Source organism: Ranitomeya variabilis, chromosome 1, assembly GCF_051348905.1.
Source record: "Ranitomeya variabilis isolate aRanVar5 chromosome 1, aRanVar5.hap1, whole genome shotgun sequence".
In the NCBI taxonomy this organism is placed as follows: Eukaryota; Metazoa; Chordata; class Amphibia; order Anura; family Dendrobatidae; genus Ranitomeya; species Ranitomeya variabilis.
Genome location: NC_135232.1, coordinates 783,207,952 through 783,232,004, shown reverse-complemented (window position 1 = coordinate 783,232,004; position 24,053 = coordinate 783,207,952). Strand labels below are relative to the sequence as shown.

Here is a 24,053-nt window from a genome sequence, read left to right as displayed (position 1 = left end):
GTTTGTAGGGCACTACGGCATATGGGGCAAGTGTCTGTATGGAGCATCTTATAGGGCCATAACGTTTGTGCAGCACTATAAGGGGCAAATATCTTTATAGAGCATCTTATGGGGCCATAATCAGCATTTGTGCAGCATTATATTGGGCAAATGTGTCTGGAGCATCTTATGGGGCCTTTATTACCCTTTATGCAGGATTATATGGGGCATATTTTAATATGGAACATCTTATGGGGCCATAATGAACAGTATGGAGCATTATATGGGGCTCCTGATTCAATATGGATATTCAAAGACACTTAACCTACTGATGTCTCAATTATTTTTACTTTTATTGGTATCTATTATTACTTTTGACATTTACCGGTAGCTGCTGCATTTTCCCCCCCTAGGCTTATACTCGAGTCAATAAGTTTTCCCAGTTTTTTGTGGCAAAATTAGGGGGGTCAGCTTATACTCGGGTCGGCTTATACTCGAGTATATACGGTAGGCTTTTAAGAGTTTGTCAGGAAAGGCCGGGTGTTGCAAATTTCCCAGTTTTATAAAAACCCATCCTCCTCTAACCTTGTGCCAAAACACAGCAGCCATGGGTTCTTCTAAGAAGCCTAGAAGCCTGAAAATGGGAATGGTGGAGGCCCACAAAGCAGGAGAAGTAAACAAGAAGATAGCAAAGCATTTTCAAGATGCTTTTTCCTCAGTTTGAAATGCAATTAAAGAATGGCAGTTAATAGTGGAGGTCAAAATAAGATCTGGAAGGCCAAGCAAAATTTCAGCAAGAGCTGCTCGTAGGATTGCTAGAGAGCCAAATCAGAACCAGCGCTTAACTGCAAAAGACCTTCAGAAAGATTTTGCAGACTCTGGAGTGGTGGTACATTGTTCTACTGTTCAGAGAAAGCTGCACAAATATGGACTTCTTGGAAGGGTCATCAAAAGAAAACCTCTCCTGAGTCCACAACATAAAATTCAGAGTCAGAAGTATGCAAAAGAACATCTAAACAAGCCTGATGCATTTTGGAAACAAGTCCTGTGGACTGATGAGGTTAGAATATAACTCTTTGGCTGCAAATGATTAAAGGTATATGTTTGGGGTAAGAAAGGGCACAGAATTTCAGAAGGAAAAAAGAACATTTCTCTAACCATTAAGCATGTGGGTAGATCAATAATGATTTAGGGTTGTGTTGCAGCCAATGGCACGGGAAACATGTCATTGGAAGAGGGAAGAAAGGATTCAATTAAATTTTAACATTCTTTATGAAAACATAACACCACATCTGTAAAAAAGCTGAAGTTGAAAAAGAGGATGGCTTCTACAAACGGATAATGATCCTAAACACAAGTCAAAATCTACAATAGACTACCTCAAAAGGCACAAACTGATCTGATCATCACTGAAAATCTGTGGCTAGACCTCAAAATAGCAGTGCAATGAAGACGACCCAGGAATCTCACAGAACTGGAAGGATTTTCCAAGGAAGAATGGATGAAAATCCCTCAAACAGGCTTTGAAAGACTCTTGGCTGGCTACAAAAAGCGTGTAAAAGCTGTGATGCTTTCAAAAGGGAGTGTTACTAGGTACTAACCATGCAGGGTGATCAAAATTTTGCATTGGCCCTTTTTCTTTTTGGTACTTTTTAAAACATAAAAATATATATACAAAGGAAATGTGTCATCTTTAACTTTAGCCCTTTTAGTGATCATTTCATCTTCAACTGTTCACAATAACAGTAATTTTGACCAGTGGTGCCTAAGCTTTTACATTCATACATTCTGATGTCTTCAATAATTTGTACCATGAGGAGCCCATACATTCTGAGATCTTCACTAATATATACCTACGATGACCAGTGGCTGCATCAGGGGTTTTGTATGAATCACGGTTTTTGTGATTTACACTGAACACCTGACATAAGCGCTCTGTGAAGAACATAGGCTAAATGTGAACTGACCCTTATTCCGATTTTTGGGAGGCAAAGTAAATAAACAGCAGTACAAGAATAGTTTTATTTTTATGCCGCTTTTCATGCGGTATAAGTGATAACACTGCTTTATTCTTCGGGTCGGTGCAATAACAATACCAGATTTATAGCTTTTTTTATGTTTTACTATCACACATTAAAAATGCTTTTTTATTTAAAAAAACATTTTTTGTGCCATATTCTGGGAGCTGTAACGTTTTAATTTTTTTGCGAACAGAGCTGTGTGAGGGCTTATTTTTTGCAGGACGAGTTGAAGATTTTTTTTGCTGCCATTATGGTGAACATTTTTCACTGTTTATTTTATGCTTTGCTACTTTTAAACACTAAAAATATTAATATTTTACAAAAAATAATTTGTTTTTGCATCGCCATATTCTGAGAGCTGTACCTTGTTTTTTTGCCAAAAGAGTAATATTAGGGCGTATTTTTGTAGGATGATTTGGCGTTTTCATTTATACCATTTTTTAAACATGAAAATAACTAGGGAACAAGAACAGAGCAACAGGGTGTTATTCAAAATTATGTGCTGATCAAAACTCCCACATGAGGTGTGGGCAATTCATCCATAGCCACTACAATTACAATTAGGGTTATGTGCCCATGTATTTCTTAGCTCTGCGGATTTTTCCGCAGGGGATTTGAGAAATCCACAGGTAAAAGGCACTGCGTTTTACCTGCAGATTTACCGCGGATTTTATGCAGATTTTGTGCGGATTCCACCTGCGGTTTTACACCTGCGGTTTTACACCTGCGGATTCCTATTATGGAGCAGGTGTAAACCGCTGCGGAATCCGCACGAAGAATTGACATGCTGCAGAATGTAACCCGCAGCGTTTCCGCAACAGAACTGCAGCTGCAGATCCGCAGCAAAATCCGCAACATGTGCACATAGCCTTAAAGTTCAGGAACAAGAAAAGAAAACATTAAAAAAAAAAAGGGAAAAAAAAAAATGTGAAAAAAAAAAAAAAAAGGAGGAGAGGTGCGAATGTGCTTACAACCCCATCCCCCTGAAAAAATGAAGCGTATTTGTATATATGTGTAAAATTAAAATGAGAAGAGTCAAAAAATGATAGAAAGATGGTATTTTAATCTCTTTTTAAAACGGTGAATGGAGGCAAGAAGGTAAAAACCCTTTCCTGGGCCTCAGAAGGGAAAGTACCCAGATGAACTAATTGTTCAGCTTGTGATCAGAAATCCCTGTGGGCTAGACCAGAATTCCCCAGCTAGTGGAGGGTGAAATAGTACGGAGAGCCATTTAGCAGCCAGCACTGCGATAAAATTTGAATCTCCACCTTTACTATGTCACACAGTGCTGAAAAAGTCAGGGAGAGGGATTCAAAGCATTTCTGCAGAGCTGGTTCCTATGAAGAGGATGCCAGCACTGAGACAACCCCTTGGAGGAAATGTCCCGCTTTCTTACAGCTAATTGGACAGCTCAGACCAATCAGCATTCACAGACCTGCCTGAATTCTTTAGCACAGAACTTCCTCACAGTCACTTACTCGGTGCAACAGCAGAAGGAGCGCAGGTGCTGGAATCGCTTCTAGTACTAGCGCAGAAGAAGCAGAATGGAGTGAGAAGTGCCTTCCAGTACTAGCGCAGTAGAAGCGGAGTGGAGTGAGAAGTGCCTTCCTGTACTAGCGCAGTAGAAGCGGAGTGGAGTGAGAAGTGCCTTCCAGTACTAGCGCAGTAGAAGCGGAGTGGAATGAGAAGTGCCTTCCTGTACTAGCGCAGTAGAAGTGGAGTGAGAAGTGCCTTCCTGTACTAGCGCAGTAGAAGCGGAGTGGAGTGAGAAGTGCCTTCCTGTACTAGCGCAGTAGAAGCGGAGTGGAGTGAGAAGTGCCTTCCTGTACTAGCGCAGTAGAAGCGGAGTGGAATGAGAAGTGCCTTCCTGTACTAGCGCAGTAGAAGTGGAGTGAGAAGTGCCTTCCTGTACTAGCGCAGTAGAAGTGGAGTGAGAAGTGCCTTCCTGCACTAGCGCAGTAGAAGCGGAGTGGAGTGAGAAGTGCCTTCCTGTACTAGTGCAGTAGAAGCGGAATGGAGTGAGAAGTGCCTTCCAGTACTAGCGCAGTAGAAGCGGAGTGGAGTGAGAAGTGCCTGCCTGTACTAGCGCAGTAGAAGCGGAGTGGAGTGAGAAGTGCCTTCCTGTACTAGCGCAGTAGAAGCGGAGTGGAGTGAGAAGTGCCTTCCTGTACTAGCGCAGTAGAAGCGGAGTGGAGTGAGAAGTGCCTTTCAGTACTAGCGCAGTAGAAGCGGAGTGGAGTGAGAAGTGCCTGCCTGTACTAGCGCAGGAGAAGCGGAGTGGAGTGAGAAGTGCCTTCCAGTACTGGCGCAGTAGAAGCGGAGTGGAGTGAGAAGTGCCTTCCTGTACTAGCGCAGTAGAAGCGGAGTGGAATGAGAAGTGCCTTCCTGTACTAGCGCAGTAGAAGTGGAGTGAGAAGTGCCTTCCTGTACTAGCGCAGTAGAAGCGGAGTGGAGTGAGAAGTGCCTTCCTGTACTAGTGCAGTAGAAGCGGAGTGGAGTGAGAAGTGCCTTCCAGTACTAGCGCAGTAGAAGCGGAGTGGAGTGAGAAGTGCCTGCCTGTACTAGCGCAGTAGAAGCGGAGTGGAGTGAGAAGTGCCTTCCTGTACTAGCGCAGTAGAAGCGGAGTGGAGTGAGAAGTGCCTTCCTGTACTAGCGCAGTAAAAGCAGAATGAAGTGAGAAGTGCCTTTCAGTACTAGCGCAGTAGAAGCGGAGTGGAGTGAGAAGTGCCTGCCTGTACTAGCGCAGGAGAAGCGGAGTGGAGTGAGAAGTGCCTTCCAGTACTAGCGCAGTAGAAGCGGAGTGGAGTGAGAAGTGCCTTCCAGTAGTAGCGCAGTAGAAGCGGAGTGGAGTGAGAAGTGCTTTCCTGTACTAGCGCAGTAGAAGCGGAGTGGAGTGAGAAGTGCCTTCCAGTACTAGTGCAGTACAATATGAGTGGAGTGAGAAGTGCCTTCCAGTACTAGCGCAGCAGAAGCAGAGTGGAGTGAGAAGTGCCTCCAGTCTGGGGGTAACGTCAGTTCTGACGTTACACCCAGACTCCAGTCAAGAAAACGCTAGTCGGGGTGTGATCAACACCTTCAGAATCAGGAATGAGGTTGGTCACACACTGATGTTTGGTATCTAGGTAACAGTGCAGAATGTTGACAGTGAGTATATTACAAACCATCAGTATGAATAATACTGAATGGCAGATACAATTGCCTAAATACGTATTTCTCTACCTGCAAAAGAATGAAGCATAAAGCAACACATGTTTAAAAGCCTCCTTACAACATCCTTCAAAAACTTGTTAAAGGGAACCTGACAGCTGCTTGTTTCCCAAGATCTCAATCTGCACATGCGCCAACATCTAATGAAAGTCCAGGCACCGCAGCATCGCCCCACTCCTGCCGCCGCCAGCCTCCTGAAGTAGCGACCGTAACTCCTGTTAACAAGCACCACCGCCGCCACCCCCCAGGTAAGCGACCATTAAAAAAAGATAAGATGCACCACCATTTTATTTAAAAAAAATATATTCTCCTATTTCCCACCCCAACATTTAGGGAGCGTCTTATAGTAAGGAGCGTCCTGCAATACACAAAAATAAAGTATATATTTTCTTTATCTATTAATATATATCCACACACAAATACACAATGAGGAATAAGAAAACAATCCCACAAAGTTTGTACAAGTGAAACTGTGCACCATATTATATACACACATATATATACATATATATATCCACATGTCCACCTACCAGCCTCTCCCGACTGACGATCAGCAATCCACGAGCACCATTGATCTGTGCGAGTCGCACCTTTTCATAGAAAGTACAATTTCCTCTCATTACCATGGGGATACTGTTACTGAATCCACCATCTGGAACATCGGTTGGAGAGCAAAGCACAGATGTGGTCTGATCCTGAAGATGGAGCAAGGCCTAAAAGACAGATGACAAATACACGTTATATCATAGACCTAATGGAAAATAGAAGAATTACCTGGGTAGAAGGGCAAAATAAGCAATTGTAAATGCACAGTTCTATATAATGACTGCAATATATTAAGAGGGTAAAAATTTGGACCAATACAAATTTCTGCCCTTTATTCTCATGTCAACATCTAATGATTTAATGATTTGCATGTGTCACTGGGAAAACTTGAATCATTATATCATACTTTCAGTTTGCTCGTGTTCCCTATCCTTAAACCCTAGCATTATTGTCCCCAGTAACACTAATAGGCAAGTTATAAAATGGTATTTCCATCATAGACATTCAAGAGATATCCATGTGATATGCCATACATTTCTGATGGATGCGGTTCTCATCTCCTGGGATGTTGGTGCCAAGATCTCCATCTGCGCATGCGCCGTGCCCGGCTGGCAGCCATTTTCCCGGAGTCCAGTCCACCGCATAGGAAACCATGTAACTGCGGGGGCTCTGCCGACATCCTGTGAAAGCCCAGAACACCCGCAGCGGCTCGGCGCACTGCACATCCAAACACCCCTTCATCCCAGCATGCGGCCTGCAGCAACACTCCACTTTTGCCTCCTCCAGTGGCGACCCTGGGACCCCGCTTCACCACAGCCACCATCCCCAGTAAGCAATAATCATGGATTATAAGCACCACCACCATTTTATTAAAAAAAAGTTTTCTTTCCCATTTTTCTCCTTAAAATTTGGGGTGCGTCTTATAATCTGGTGCATCTTATAGTCTGCAAAATACGGTATGTTACCAATGATACACAGATTCCAACAAAAAACTAATGGGTGGTGTAATCTCCCGTTGTCTAACAGGGAGAGCCAACCTAATTAAAATGGTTCTTATGCCAAAAGCCCTCTATATTCTGTATAATGCCACAGTCCAGTTACTTGATATGGAAGAAGGGGATTCACAGGGATAAGTTACAAACTTTGAATAAGTCTAAAACTAATGGTGGTTTAGCAATACCAGATCCCTTTCTATACCATATTTCTTCACAATTACAACACCTGAGAGGCTGGAACGGGGAAAATGTAGCACCTACCTCCTCAATGACCATGTTGAGATGGGAGCTACATGCTGGGAGCTAAAATGTTGGACTCTGGGAGATTTTTGACAGCACGAACACCAACTCCTTTGACGATGCTTGGTATGGTAAGAATTTGGAAAAAAGTCAAAGATCTACTTAAAATAATAGGTGTCACTAAATTTTTATTCTTTGATTTGGAAAAACACAAACTACTTAGAACTTGATATATTAACAGAGTTTGATTTTTGGGATCGAAAGGATATCTGCACAATAACCCAGTTATAAAGCGAGTAGTATTTTAAAACATTTGAGATACTAAGGCAAGAATTTGATTTATCGAACAGCAGGTTTTTCCAATAATTTACAATGCAGCCACAGCCACGCCGATGCGGTTCAAGCCAAATGTAATGTATTGACCCCAATGGTGTCTGCCTCTTTCCTGGATATGGTGGTGTCTGGGGGAGACACAAAATGGGCGATCTTGCTATATTATGTTTATTGGAATCTAGGCTGAGAGGGTGAGCTGTTATGATCCTAGTGGCAAGGATCGCAGGTAGGACTAGCTAAGTAACTGAACAGACGACTAGCTCTGGGGAGGTGGTAACTAGATTGACCGCAACCTGATCCTATCCGCAAACAACTATAAGTAGCCGTGGAACGTTACCTGAAATCCTAGACGTCTCTTCACGGCCTGAGAAACTGACTATTCCTGGAGGGAAAGAAAGTCCTCTCTTGCCTCAGTGGAATGACCCCAAAGATATAGAATAGCCCCCCACAAATATTAACGGTGAGTTAAGGGGAAAGCACAAACACAGAGATGAAATTAGATTTAGCAAATGAGGCCCACTAATACAAGATAGCAGAAAATAGGAAGGGAACTGTGCGGTCAATAAAAAAAATCTCAGAAGCATCAACCTCGACCTGGAAAGGAAGGGAGACATCTGGCTGACATAAGACCGGAGCCGAAGAAAACCGGCGCTTCAGCTCCCGAAAGGCCTCCACAGCCGCAGGAGACCAATTAGTAACATCAGAACCCTTCTTGGTCAAATCCGTCAATGGCTTAACAACACCAGAAAAATTAGCGATGAAGCGACGGTAAAAATTAGCAAAACCCAAGAACTTCTGAAGACTCTTAACAGATGTAGGCTGAGTCCAGTCATGAATAGCCTGAACCTTGACTGGGTCCATCTCAATAGCAGAAGGAGAAAAAATGAAACCCAAAAAAGAAACCTTCTGGACTCCAAACAGACACTTTGAGCCCTTCACAAATAAAGCATTGGCACGCAGGACCTGAAACACCATCCTGACCTGCTTAACATGGGACTCCCAATCATCCGAAAAAAACAGAATATCATCCAGATACACAATCATAAATTTATCCAGATATTCGCGGAAGATGTCGTGCATAAAGGACTGAAAGACAGAAGGAGCGTTAGAAAGTCCAAAAGGCATCACCAAGTACTCAAAATGGCCTTCGGGCGTATTAAATGCAGTTTTCCATTCATCACCCTGCTTAATACGCACAAGGTTATACGCACCACGAAGATCTATCTTGGTGAACCAACTAGACCCCCTAATGCGAGCAAACAGATCAGATAACAATGGCAAAGGATACTGAAATTTGACCGTGATTTTGTTTAGAAGGCGATAATCAATACAAGGTCTCAGGGAACCATCCTTCTTAGCCACAAAAAAGAACTCCGCACCAAGAGGGGAGGAGGAGGGGCGAATAAGTCTTTTCTCCAAAGACTCCTTTATATAACTCCGCATAGCAGCATGCTCCGGCACTGACAAATTGAAAAGTCGTCCCTTAGGAAACTTACTACCAGGAATCAAATTTATAGCACAATCACAATCCCTATGAGGAGGTAGAGAACTGAGTTTGGGCTCATCAAATACATCCTGGTAATCCGACAAAAACGCAGGGACCTCAGAAGGAGTGGATGAAGCAATTGACACCACAGGAGCGTCGCCATGAATTCCCTGACAACCCCAACTTGACACAGACATTGCTTTCCAATCCAGGACTGGATTATGAGTCTGCAACCATGGCAGGCCCAACACGACAACATCATGCAAATTATGCAATACAAGAAAGCGAATCACCTCCTGATGAACAGGAGTCATGCACATGGTCACTTGTGTCCAGTACTGAGGTTTATTCGTAGCCAATGGTGTAGCATCAATTCCCCTTAGTGGAATAGGGAATTTTAAAGGCTCCAAAACAAAACCACAGCGCCTGGCAAATGACAAATCCATCAGACTCAGGGCAGCACCTGAATCCACAAAAGCCATAACCGGGTAAGATGACAGGGAACAAATCAGGGTAACAGACAAAATAAACTTAGGCTGTAAAGTACCGATGGTGACAGATTTATCAATCTTTTTTGTGCGCTTAGAGCATGCTGAGATAACATGAGCTGAGTCACCACAGTAAAAGCACAACCCATTTTGCCGTCTATAATTTTGCCGTTCACTTCTGGTCAGAATTCTATCACATTGCATAGACTCAGGTGTCTGTTCAGAAGACACCGCCAAATGGTGCGCAGGTTTGCGCTCCCGCAAACGCCGATCAATCTGAATGGCCAGAGTCATGGACTCATTCAGACCTGCAGGCGTAGGGAACCCCACCATGACATTCTTAATGGCTTCAGAAAGACCTTTTCTGAAATTTGCAGCCAGGGCACACTCATTCCATTGAGTAAGCACCGACCATTTCCGAAATTTCGGGCAGTACACCTCTGCATCATCTTGCCCCTGAGAGAGGGCCAACAACGCTTTTTCAGCCTGGTTCTCAAGATTAGGTTCCTCATAGAGCAATCCAAGAGCCAGAAAAAATGCATCCACACTGAGCAATGCAGGATCCCCTGGCGCCAATGTGAAGGCCCAATCTTGAGGGTCGCCGCGCAAGAGAGAAATAATAATCTTAACTTGCTGAACGGAATCACCAGAGGAACGAGGTTTCAAAGAAAGAAACAATTTGCAATTGTTCTTAAAATTCAGGAACCTAGATCTATCTCCAGAAAACAACTCCGGAATAGGTATTCTAGGCTCTGACATAGGACTGTGCACAACAAAATCCTGAATACTTTGTACCCTTGCAGCAAGATGATCTACACTGGAGGCTAAACTCTGGATATCCATATCAGCAGCTGAACTCAGAGCCACACCAAGATTAAGAGGAGGAGAGAAGCCAGACACACAGCAGCTAGACACACGGCAGCAAAAAAAAAATTAAGGATTGACAGGTTCCCTTTAAAGTTCTAAATGTAACACTTTGCAGTGAAGCCTCATGTGTCATGAAAATACATACTTTGAGTATTATTGCTCTTCATACAACAATTAATGGGTCTGCGTATTTTTTTAGAAGTAAATCTCAATGCTAAACTGTGCGAGGAGGGAAAATTCACTTACAGCTTTGGTGAGGTCATGAGGCAGGTGGGCCCATTCCGAGTTGAAAAGAATACAGTAATCTTTGGCACTGCCGCCACTTTTATCTGATGTAACATGAACCATCCCATATTCAGAAAGTACCTAAAGAAAAAAGAAAGGAGGACAAGCTCTGAGGAACGTGGTTACATTATTTACACTGTGACAAAAAGTACAAATGCTAAATCTAAGGAAAAACATGATACAAACAGTAACATTTCAGACAGATTTTCAATATAAACTATAAAAATATTGTAAAAAATTCCAGTTTCTATAATGAACCCTAGGGCCCGCACAATATGCTGATGCATTCTGTTTCCTGCGGCTCGCTTGTCAGCGTTGCTGTCTAGACAGGGTCAGCAGAGGACGGGTTTTACTATCAGCTCTATTATATTGGTACAATAGCAACACCATGTACCATTTACACAGATAAGGTTCTGCATGCATCTACCCCTCACTCCCTGCTCTATCCTGAGGATTGAAGAAAAATATAAAAACATTTTTCTTAAGTCATATTTCAGCTATCATAAGGCTAAGTTTATACTAGGCATTTTTGCAGCTTTGTTTCATGCTTTCTTGTGCAAATTTTCAGCTGCGTTTTACAGTACGAGCAGTACGAGCAAAGTCTATGCGATTTCAGAAATCTCATGCACACACATTGGTTTTATTGTCATCGGGATTTTGTGCTTTGCAGCGTTTTTTGCACAATGGAGCATGTCACTCCTTTCAGTGGTTTTCACCCACAGAAATAAATATGTTTTTGTGCCAAACCTGATTCTATAGAATAGGACTTTTTTTTCCAACACTAAACTTTATCAGCATGCATAAGAGACAAATCTAGCATGAAAAAAAACACAAAAAAACCAAACAAAAACATGCTTCTTTCCTGTTAAGAGATCAGGTCTTCCTGTAGAAAAAAAGATGCTGAAAAAAACGCCTAATGTGAAATTACCCTAAGGGTATGTCTCCACGTTACGGATGGGCGGCGGTATCGCCGCAGCGGCGAAGCCTCTCGGCGCTAAGCCCCGCCCCCTTAATGGGACGCGATCATGCCGGATGTGTTAACTCTTCACATCCGGGATGATCGCGCTCTCCCATAGGGCCCTGTGATATGCCTTGCGGGGACGCTGCGTCCCCGCAAGGTGTACGGACATGCTGCGATCTGAAAAGACGCGCAGCATGTCCGGAGTCGCAGGGAAGACGCGTGCGGGTTTCCACGCATAGTGGAGACGGGATTTCATCAAATCCCCTCCACTATGCTGGAACATCTGGACGCTGCTTGTTTGACGCTGCAGCTCTGCGCAGCGTCAAACAAGCAGCGTTTCCTTACCGTGGAAACATACCCTTAAGCAGACAACCCATTGGACATTTCCACCCCATTACGCAAAAGCAATTTTTCACCTTCCTGACCAGGTAACATTTTTCAAATCTGATCATTGTCCCTTTATGTGGTAATAGCCCCGGGAACGCTTCAACATATCCCGGTAATTCTGAGAATTAGTTTTTCATGACACATTGTACTTTATGGTAGTACTTAATTTAGGTTGATATTATTTGCCTTTTTCACAAAAATGTAAAATAAATGTGCAATTCTCAAACTTTGAATTCCTATGGCCTTGAAACAGAGGGTCATACCCCATAAAATAGTTAATAAGTAACTTTTACATGTCTACACAACCATCATTTTCAATACATTTTTTTCTGCTAGAATATTAGAAGGATATAGGGCATGATTCATCACAGCTTTTACGCCAAAAATGTTATGTAAAAGATTTGAAAAGTCACAATTTTGGCGCAACTCAGTTTTCATGCCAGTTTCTCTCAGCTATGCCAAAATTGATGAATCTGTAGTGTGACACTGTGCACAGCTTGCCTAATTCATGGGGAGTGGTGTTCCCTGTGCCACAAATCTTATTCCAGTTTATGACTGGAGTAAGATTTCTGGAGTGGCCTATTCAACAGATGATCCAGATTTATGAATCAGGAGTATCTAAGTCTTACACACCCCCTTATCAAGGCTGGTGAGAAAAATCGCTGGTCTTGATGAATTAGGCCCTTAAAGTCTAGAAGCAATTTAGAGACCATTCCACTTTTGGAGTAACTTTGAGCAGCCGATATGTCAGAAAACTTGCAAATAAGACTCCACTTTAAAATCTGCACCCCTCAAAGTATTCAAAACTGCATTAAGGAAATGTGTTAACCCTCATATAATTTAATAGAATTAATGCTAACTTTGGAATTAATAAAAAAAATTAAAACTACATTTTGTTCTTACACTAATGTTGCTTTAGCCCCAAATATTTCAGTTTCACAAGTGTAAAAGGAGAAAATGGACCTTTCAAGTTGTTGTGCAATTTCTCTTGAGTACACCGATACCCCACATGCGGCCGGAAACTATTGTTTGGGCATAAAATTGTGTAAACTGATTTTTGGAGCACAAATTTGTCTGGAATAGATTGTGAAATGATGTCACATTCTCAGGACCCTCAAGGTACCAAAACAGCAAAAAAAAGATTAAAAAAAAGTCCTAAAAAAATATTGCTTTAGTCCCAAATTTCTCATTTTCACATGGGTAACAAAAGAAATTGCACAATAGATTGTGTTACTTGTTTTCTCCAAATACGCCAATACCCTCCTTCCCCCTCATGTTTACAGAAACTATTGTATGGGCCTATATGACGGCTTGGATGGGAAGGAGGACTATTTGATGTTTGGAGCTCTATTTTTGCTGGAACGTATTGGAAATGTCATGTTGTATTTGCAGAGCCCCTGAGGTGCCAAGAAAAGGAGAAACACCCACAAGTGACCCCATTTTGGTAACTGCACCCTTCAAGGAATTTGGGGGTCTAGTGAGCATTTTGAACCCACAAGTGATTTCTGAAATTTTCTAATAGGTTAAGAAAATGTGTTTTTTTTTCCACAAAAATGACGCTGTAACTCTGAGATACAAAAACAATAAGGGTATGTGCACACGTCAGGATTTTGTCAGGATTTTTCATCAGGTTTTGTAGCCAAAACCAGGAGTGGGTGATACATGCAGAGAAGTGGTGCATATGTTTCTGTTATACTTTTCCTCTAATTGTTCCACTCCTGGTTTTGGCTACAAAACCTGATGAAAAATCCTGACATGTGCACATACCCTGACTCATGAAATACCAGCAAAATCACCTGGATACACAAGTACATCCATTTGCAGGAACGCAGTCTGTGCTGATGTCAGGAGAAAGTTAGACAGAATGAGGTGTGTTTCTATTATGGCTCTTCTTAGGCCGGCGTCACACTGGCGAGTTTTACGGACGTAAGAGCGCAGAAACTACGTCCGTAAAACTCGCATAACATACGGCACAATTATTCTCAATGGGGCTGCTCCTATTAGCCGTATATTACGGTTCAGTATTATACGGCTTTCTACGGCCGTACAAAATCGCAGCATGCTGCGTTTGTCAGCGTACTGCGCAAAAAAATCGCCAATGAAAGTCTATGGGGGCGTGAAAAATACGGATTCCACACTGACCAGCAGTGTGACTTGCGAGAAATACGCAGCGGTGTTAGTGAAAAGTCGGTAATTCAATTGCCGGCTTTTAATTTCTCCTGCACAAACCCGACAGGATATGAGACATGGTTTACATACAGTAAACCATCTCATATCCCCATTTTTTTTGCATATTCCACATTACTAATGTTAGTAGTGTGTATGTGCAAAATTTCAGCGCTGTAGCTGCTGAAATAAAGGGTTAAATGGCGGAAAAAATTGGCGTGGGCTCCCGCGCAATTTTCTCCGCCAGAATGGTAAAGCCAGTGACTGAGGGCAGATATTAATAGCCAGGAGAGGGACCATGGTTATTGCCCCCCCCCGTGGCTAAAAACATCTGCCCCCAGCCACCCCAGAAAAGGCACATCTGGAAGATGCGCCAATTCTGGCACTTGGCCACTCTCTTCCCACTCCCTGTAGCGGTGGGATATGGGGTAATGAAGGGTTAATGCCACCTTGCTATTGGAAGGTGACATTAAGCCAGATTAATAATGGAGAGGCGTCAATTATGACACCTATCCATTATTAATCCAATTGTAGGAAAGGGTTAAAAAACACACACACACATGATTTAAAAGTATTTTAATGAAAAAAACACAGCGGTTGTTGTAATAATTTATTGTACTCTCAGTCCATCAGGAACACCCTCGCTTGGAAAAATAATAAACGCACAAGATACATACCTTCTGCTGTCAGATCAGGTCCCACGAAGTAATCCATCTGAAGGGGTTAACTAATATTACAGGCAGAGCTGCGATAATCCACTCGCTCTGCCTGTAATCCCCGGGTGCTGAAAGGAAAGCAGTGATCTGTACTTACATTCAGTTGCGGTGATGCGCCCCTGCTGGATGTTCTCATGAACTGCAGCCTGGGAACTTTTTCCCACGCTACAGGTCATATGAGGACATCCACCAGGGGGCGCATCACCGCGACTGAAGGAAATGTAGGTCAATGACCTATAGTTACCTTCAGTCGCGGTGATGCGCCCCCTGGTGGATGTCCTCATATGACCTGTAGCGTGGGAAAAAGTTCCCAGGCTGCAGTTCATGAGAACATCCAGCAGGGGCGCATCACCGCAACTGAATGTAAGTATAGATCACTGCTTTCCTTTCAGCACCCGGGGATTACAGGTACGAGCGAGCGGTTTATCGCAGCTCTGCCTGTAATATTAGTTAACCCCTTCAGATGGATTACTTCGTGGGACCTGATCTGACAGCAGAAGGTATGTATCTTGTGCGTTTATTATTTTTCCAAGCGAGGGTGTTCCTGATGGACTGAGAGTACAATAAATTATTACAACAACCGCTGTGTTTTTTTCATTAAAATACTTTTAAATCATGTGTGTGTGTGTTTTTTAACCCTTTCCTACAATTGGATTAATAATGGATAGGTGTCATAATTGACGCCTCTCCTTTATTAATCTGGCTTAATGTCACCTTCCAATAGCAAGGTGGCATTAACCCTTCATTACCCCATATCCCACCGCTACAGGGAGTGGGAAGAGAGTGGCCAAGTGCCAGAATAGGCGCATCTTCCAGATGTGCCTTTTCTGGGGTGGCTGGGGGCAGATGTTTTTAGCCACGGGGGGGCCAATAACCAAGGACCCTCTCCTGGCTATTAATATCTGCCCTCAGTCACTGGCTTTACCATTCTGGCGGAGAAAATTGCGCGGGAGCCCACGCCAATTTTTTCCGCCATTTAACCCTTTATTTCAGCAGCTATAGCGCTGAAATTTTGCACATACACACTACTAACATTAGTAGTGTGGAATATGCAAAAAAAATGGGGATATGAGATGGTTTACTGTATGTAAACCATGTCTCATATCCTGTCGGGTTTGTGCAGGAGAAATGAGAAGCCGGCAATTGAATTACCGGCTTTTAACACATATCGCGCTGAATGAAATCTAAATACAGAATATATATATATGTGTCTCAATGACATATATATATATATATGTTTTCCCGAACATTTGAGCACATAAATCCATTAGATGTCGGTTTTGCAAGCCTGCGCGAAAATCTCGCAGTACGGATGCCATACGGATTACATACGGAGGATGCCATGCGCAAAATACGCTGACACACCCTGACTACGGATCACTATTTTGGGAACATTTCACCGTATTTCGGCCGTATTACGGCCGTAAAATACGGACTGTATTGTCTTACGCCGAGTGTGACGCCGGCCTTAAAATGTTACATTTTTAAATGTGTTTTTCATGTTCCACAAAAAAAGTCTATTTGAAAAACGCCAAAAAAAAACAAAACAGAAACAACATATAACAGTAAAAAAAAGAGCCACTGACCGAAAAGAGAAATACTAAGGCCAGGTTCAGGTTCACATTACGTTTTTGGCGCCCGTTAGATGGACTACGTTACACCGCGGCATAACGCGGTGTAACGTAGTCCGTTAACGCCGCCATTTAGTCCAATGTTGGACGCATCTCTAGGGCACGCCCACAATGGGCGTGCACTAGCGATGTGCCGTCATTCAGTGACGGACCCTGGGACGTGGGCTGCAGCATTTCCAGGTCCATCACTGCTAGCACAGATAGAGTATCTGCTAGCTCTATCTGCGCTAGCGCGACGACATATCGGCACTTGCGTTAACAGCAGCCCGTTAAGCAGCAATGTGAACCTAGCCTAACCATTGTTTGTAAATCATTTAAAATTTCCCTGTAATTTTGAATGTTCAAAGACCCATGAAAAGTATGGGCATTTGAAGAAGAGAAAAAAAAAAAAAAACTATGTGAAAAGTCTCCTCATTCCTCAGCGATTGTCAGCTTGGACGGTCACATCTTGGCACTGTCCAGGTTGAAAACTGTTCATCCCCAAACATGGATTACAGGATGAAACTGTAGGAGAGATCAGTGCAAGATCGTGTACGGTTCACGGGGAGGATACCCCGTGAACAAATCCACTGCCACCAGCTCCGATTTCCTACGTAGTAACGGATCCAGAGCCAACCTAAATTAGTAGCGTAATTCACTTCAGAGGACGTGACAGTTCGTTATAGAGCAAGGAGAGACAAGCTAGTAATTTTATATATTTTACTCCCAAAAAGGTAGGCAGTGTTTACAGAAGTACAAAAAGGTATTATACAAGAAGACAAATATCGCATGTACAGACAATTACAAATAAAAAGGGATTAACAGAAGAAAAAAAGACTTACAGTTCCTTATATCATTTCAGCTCCTGGCAGACCATGTGGCTCAGGGGAGGGGCGATACATCAAGATGAATTACAGAGTGTCTCTCAGCTAGCTTGCTGGTCAAAGGCTAATGAAAACTGAGCTCTCAGGGTCTTATACCCCTTGTTCGTGACATCAGAGTGGTCGGAGCTATGGAATGCACTCCTACTTTCTCAGAGGGACTCAGTGTTATGGAATATTCATATCTCCAACCTCGTATAGCGATTACGGAACTACCCTTCTTCCGGGCATGAGCTAGGCGTTAATTTGAGCCCAAACACGATGTGGTTATTAACCCGTTAAGCAGCAATCCGTTTCTCTGTATCCGCTAGGCGCAGCGCCTAGAAAACGCACTGTGGGATGGCGTGGCCAATGCACATACCAAATATATAACTTCCATATCTCTGTCACTAATTGGGGTCAAGTTATACCTTACTATTAAGGTTGTACATGAGCATGAGAGCACATGGCTTTCAGACAAAGGATTTCTACACACTCCTGCATTCGAAAGGGAGGGGGGGAGACAGAGTCCCACACTGGAGTTTCAAGTTACTGCTGTATTTGGGGGGGGGGGGGGGGGAGGGAGTTGCCTGCAGGCCAAGACAGAGAACAAAAGCTTCATAGGCAGTGTTTCGGGAACCATGGTACCTTCTGAAAAAATCCCTCAGACCATGGTGGTATTATATTATCGTGACATAGGGTCTTATCCGATGGACACAAATTTAATTCAATTCAAATTGCACTAACCTGATAGATCTATTGGTAAGGCATATAGATCTCAATGAGGATTCCAGCTGCAGCAGATCCACGGGTCCGCAAGAGAACGTATCAGATATGACAAGATAGAGGATTTTGTGGATATAGTCCACGCTACCGATAATGATATAAAGTCAAGGTGTTCAAGTAGACAAAAAGTGGTTTCATTCAATGCGTTTCAAGGTTCAAATGATCTCTTCCTCAAGACATAACTTGTGTTTATGTCCTGAGGAAGAGGTCATTTGAATCTTGAAACGTGCTGAATTAAACCAGTTTTTGTCTATTTGAACACCTTGACTTTATATCATTATCGGCAGCGTCGACTATATCCACAAAATCCTCTATCTTGTCAAACATGGATTACGGCGTAGAACAGAACGCCAGACAGGTGAGGGATATTGTTGTTTTATTCTTTTTGTTTTATTACAGGAGACGGCGGCTTCAATGGAATGGGTACTAGGTGGCTTAAACTGTGTTTCTTATTTTAAAATAAAAATGGAAAAGTGTAATGTACAGGCGTCTAAGGCTATGGTCCGGAATGGCAGACACCCGCCCCGTCCAAAGCGCTGCCAGCTTTTGTACACGCGGTGATTCCGCATGTGTTCATTAAACACATGCAGAATCGCCACATCCTATGCATAGAAAGGTGCTATTTATCTTGCGGAGACTGTGTGTCTCCGCAAGATAAATAGACACGCTGCGGTCTATAAAAATGCGCCGCATGTGCGTATACGCAGGTTTGCCACCTGCATCTTTGTACGCATAGTGGAGATGGGATTTCAAAAAATCCCCTCCACTATGCTGTAACATCTGGATGTTGCGGATTGAAACATGCCCTTATAGACGCCTCTCCATTACTATCCTATGGGCTTGATGTCACCAGACAATACAAAGGTGACGAACCCCACAAATATGAACCCCACTCGCCACAGCTACAGGGCAAGTGGAAGAGCTGGCAAAGCACCAGTATTGGAGCATCTAATAGAAAGTGCCTTTTCTGGACGGCTGATAGATGCTATTTTTTGGCTGGGGGCAGTATCCATGGCCTATTACCAGCCTGAGAATACGAGTCCCCAGCAGTCTGCTTTAGCAAAGCTGGTTGTCAAAAAAAATGGGGAGGACCCCACGTTTTTTAAAATTATTTATTTAAATAATTTAAAAAAACAACGTGGTAACACCTCCATTCTTGATAACCAGCCTTGCCAACGCTGACAGCTGAGGGTTGCAGCCCTCAGTTGTTAGTATTGCCTGGCTGGTTACCAAAAATACAGGGGAACCCAAGCCGTTTTTTTAATTTAATCATTTATAGCGCAGGTGGCAGCTGATGAATACTCCCATCAGCCGCCACCTGCTCTCACTGCTATTAGCGGCAGCAGGTGTAGACTGATGTGAGTATTAGTCCCATCAGCCGCCGCCTGCTCTCACTTATCAGTTGAATATAATGCTCAACATTCTCCCCTGCTTGCGCTTATCGCTGCATGACCAGGGGAGAATGATGAGAGCTGTCTTCAGCCCCCGGCGCGAGGGAAAAGCGCTAACTGTACCGCTGCTTCTCAGGCGCCGGCACGTGTGGTATTGATACAGCATATGGCTGCCACACATGTGCCACAAGTATTACACACACACAGACACAAATCGCTGCTTCTGGTTTTTCCGGAAAAAAAACGGTACCGGAGGGGACAGTGTCCGTGTGTGTAATACTTGCGGCATACGTGTGGCAACTGTGTGCCGCATCAGTACCACACAGACAGGTGCCAGGGAAGAAGTGCTACAGTGAGAAATTCTCACAGTGATCTGCAGTGAACTTACTGAGCTTGAACTGCGGTGACATCATCACTGACTTTTCCCCATGGTGCTAAGGTCACCGTGTCTTATAGACGCCTCTCTATTACTAAGCTGTGGGCTTGATGTCACCTGACAATACAAAGGTGCCATCAACCCCACAAATATGAACTCCATTTGCCACCGCCACAGGACAAGTGGGAGGAGCCGGGCAAAGAGATGCACCTTTTCTGGGCTGCTATTTTTAGGTTGGGGGGTATATATCCATGGCCCCTTACCAGCCTGAGAATACCAGCCCCCAGCTGTCAGTTTTAGCAAGGGTGGTTGTCAAAAATGTGAGATACCCCACAACTTTTTTTTATTTATTTAAATAATTTAAAAAACAGCGTGGGAAAACCTATATTCTTGATAACTAGCCTTACTGAAGCTGACGGCTGAGGGTTGCAGTTTCCAGCTCTGAATTTTGCCTGTCTGGTTATAGAAAATACAGGGGAACCGACAGTTTTTTTTATATATATTTATAGCGCAGGCGGCAGGTGAGGAATTCTCCCATCAGCCTCTCCTGCTGTCACTGTTATTAGCGGCAGCAGGTGTAGGCTGATAGGAATGGTAATCCCATCAGCCATCGCCTGCTGTCATTGTTCTCACTTGAATATAACTACCATAATCATTCTCCTCTGCTCCCGCTGATTGCCGGCAGAGCAGGGGAGAATAATGAGAGCTGATTTCAGCACCCAGCGCTGGGGAACAGTGCTTACTGTACCGCTTCTTCTCTGGCGCCCGTACGCGTCACACAGATGACATTAATGTGTGACATTTGCGTGCACGTGTGTGGGACGTTTTGTGGCACATGCTGATGGAAAAAAACAGACATGTCGGCGTGTCTTGCCCACGGATACACGGTCCGTGGAAACACACTGACGTGCACAGACTCATTCACTTGAATGGGTGTACGTGTGTAAGTGTCTATTGTGCGTGTGAAAACTGTCACAATACGTACCGGAGACACAGACATGTGAAAGAGCCCTTAAGGTACCGTTACACTAAACGACTTTCCAACGATCATGACCAGCGATACGACCTGGCTGTGATCGCTGGTAAGCCGTTGTGTGGTCGCTGGGGAGCTGTCACACAGACAGCTCTCTCCAGGGACCAACAATCAGGGGAACGACTTCGGCATCGTTGAAACTATCTTCAACGATGCCAAAGTCCCCGGGTAACCAGGGTAAACATCGGGTTACTAAGTGCAGAGCCGCGCTTAGTAACCCGATATTTACCCTGGTTACCATTGTAAAAGTTTAAAAAACAAAACACTACTATACTCACATTCCGATGTCTGTCACGTCCCCTGCCGTCAGCTTGCCGCACTGACTGTGTCAGCGCCGGCCGTAAAGTAGAGCACAGTGACGTCACCACTGTGCTCTGCTTTACGGCCGGCGCTGACAGTCAGTGCAGGGAAGCTGACGGCGGGGGACGTGACAGACCTCGGAATGTGAGTATGTACTGTTTTTTTTTTTTTTTTAAACTTTTACAATGGTAACCAGGGTAAATATCGGGTTACTAAGCGCGGCCCTGCGCTTAGTAACCCGATATTTACCCTGGTTACAAGTGAACACATCGCTGGATCGGCGTCACACATGCCGATCCAGCGATGACAGCGGGTGATCAGCGACAAAATAAAGTTCCTGATCATTCCCTATGACCAACGATCTCCCAGCAGGGGCCTGATCCTTGGTCGCTTAGATAGATAAACTCGTGCACTGTCTTAGTATTAGTGGTGCTCAGGTAGGTTCCAACACCATAACCATATGTAAATAAACCTGGCACTCAACTTTCTTATCTGGAGATTTATTTTATTATCAGCAACAACAAAACGTTTCGGTCTCAAACTGGACCTTCCTCAGTTACGTGCTATGCAGAGGTTAGGAGAAAAAATGTGCCCGTATAGGCAAATGATTGATAGTTTCCATGAAGATGCAGAGTATTGGTCTGTAAACTGCTGACTAGGCAAAGCCCGTGCAGGGATGGTGTGACCGACGCGGTGTCCACCGCTAGACTAGACTCCATTATTAATCTGGCTTAATGTCACCTTACAATAGCAAGGTGACATTAACCCTTCATTACCCCATATCCCACCGCTACACGGGAGTGAGAAGAGAGTGGCCAAGTGCCAGAATAGGCGCATCTTCCAGATGTGCCTTTTCTGGGGTGGCTGGGGGCAGATGTTTGTAGCCAGGGGGGGCCAATAATCATGGACCCTCTCTAGGCTATTAATATCTGCCCTCAGTCACTGGCTTTACCACTCTGGCGGAGAAAATCGTGCGGGAGCCCACGCCAATTTTTTCCGCCATTTAACCCTTTATTTTAGCAGCTACAGCACCCAAGTTTTGCACATACACACTACTAACATTAGTAGTGTGGAATATGCAAAAAAAAGGGGGATATGAGATGGTTTACTGTATGTAAACCATGTCTCATATCCTGTTGGGTTTGGGAAGGAGAAATGAAAAGCCGGCAATTGAATTACCGGCTTTTCACATATATCGCGCTGAATTAAATATAAATACAGAATATATATATATGTGTCTCAATGATATATATATATATATATATATATATATATATATATATATATATATATATGTATGTATATATATATATATATATATATGTATATATATATATATATATATATATATATATATATATATATATATATATATATATATATATATATATATATATATATATATATATATATATATATATATATATATATATATATATATATACACACTGAAGAAATTTTTTAACGAACATTTGAGCACATAAATCCATTAGATGTCGGTTTTGCAAGCCAGCGAGAAAATATCGCAGTACGGATGCCATACGGATTACATACGGAGGATGCCATGCGCAAAATCTGCTGACACACCCTGCCTACGGATGACATACGGACCACTATTTTGGGGACTTTTCTGCACATTACGGCAGTAAAAAACGGACCGTATTGTCTTACGCCTAATGTGACGCCGGCCAGAGGCTAAGTGCCAGAATAGGCGCATTTTCCAGATGTGCCTTTTCTGGGGTGGCTGGAGGCAGATGTTTGTAGCCGGGGGGGGGGGGGGCAATATCCATGGACCCTCTCCTGGCTAATAATATCTGCCCTCAGTCACTGGCTTTCCCACTCTGGCGGAGAAAATTGTGCGGGAGCCCACGCCAATTTTTTCCGTGATTTAACCCTTTATTTTAACAGCTAGAGCCCCAATATTTTGCACACAGACACTTGGAACATTACTAATGAGGAATATGTAAAAAATTAAGGGATATGAAATGGTTTACTGTATGTAACCATGTCTCATATCCTGTCGGGTTTGGGAAGGAGATAGCAAAAGCCGGCAATTGAATTACCGGCTTTTCTGCTATCTAGCGCTGTATGAAATACAAATATGTATATGTGTCTCACTGAATATATATATATATATATATATATATATATATATAGATATATATATATATATATATATATATATATATTTCTATTCTAACCTGTCAGTGTCATTTTTACTGTACACCGCACTGAATTGCCGGCTTTTCTAGAGAACACCGGTGCGTATTTCTCGCAAGTCACACGCATGGTCCGTGTGTAATCCATAATTTTCACGCCCCCATAGACTTTCATTGGCGGATTTTTTGCGCAATAAGCTGACAAACGCAGCATGCTGCGATTTTCTACGGCCGTACAAGACCGTAAAATACAGCAGATAGGAGCTGGGGCATAGAGAATCATTGTACCGTATGCAATGCGTATTTTCTGCGCCTCTCATACGTCCGTAAAACTCGCTAGTGTGACGCCGGCCTTACAGATGTGTGAATCAGTCAGTGTTTAGAGCAATGGCGTGCACACTGAAAAAAGACACCAGGTGCAGACCGAACTTGGAGTAGATCCAATTAAATCATAAATTTTAAGAAAACAGCCGCACTCTAAATTTTGATTTTCAAATGCGTATCAAAAGCAAATATTTAATTAAATTTATTGCTGACTTAAGTGCCAACTATGGATTTTCAAAACTGATAGTGATGTTCTAGAAGCTGGATCAGTCCAGGTGAAAATCTGGTGGGCTATGTCATGGGGGGATGCATATCCGGAGGATGGAGATGTGTAATACATGGCACAGTGGCATTTGAACAAGGAGATGTGTAGACTTTGCCTCGGGGGTGCCAACTATCGCACTTACTGGCCTTTCTGCATTGGCATAGAGTACATAGTATGCATCATTGCATCCTCCGAAGTCACCAGTCTGCAGTGTGACTGCATGGCACTGGCACAGAACATGATGAGTAATAGGATGGCATGGAGTCTGCCAC

The 24,053-nt window shown here is 43.4% G+C and overlaps 1 protein-coding gene across 4 annotated transcripts in view; it reads right to left on the bottom strand.

Moving 5' to 3' along the window:
* SPPL2B (signal peptide peptidase like 2B) overlaps positions 1-24,053 on the bottom strand; it is a 74,694-nt gene that overhangs the window by 50,402 nt on the left and 239 nt on the right. For all 4 annotated transcript variants that reach the window (XM_077272678.1, XM_077272688.1, XM_077272660.1 and 1 more), the window contains exons 2-3: positions 10,409-10,528; positions 5,738-5,920 (exon numbers count right to left, since the gene is read on the bottom strand). In XM_077272678.1, coding sequence (XP_077128793.1) covers positions 5,738-5,920; positions 10,409-10,528 — 303 coding nt within the window. The remainder of the gene's footprint in view (positions 1-5,737; positions 5,921-10,408; positions 10,529-24,053) is intronic.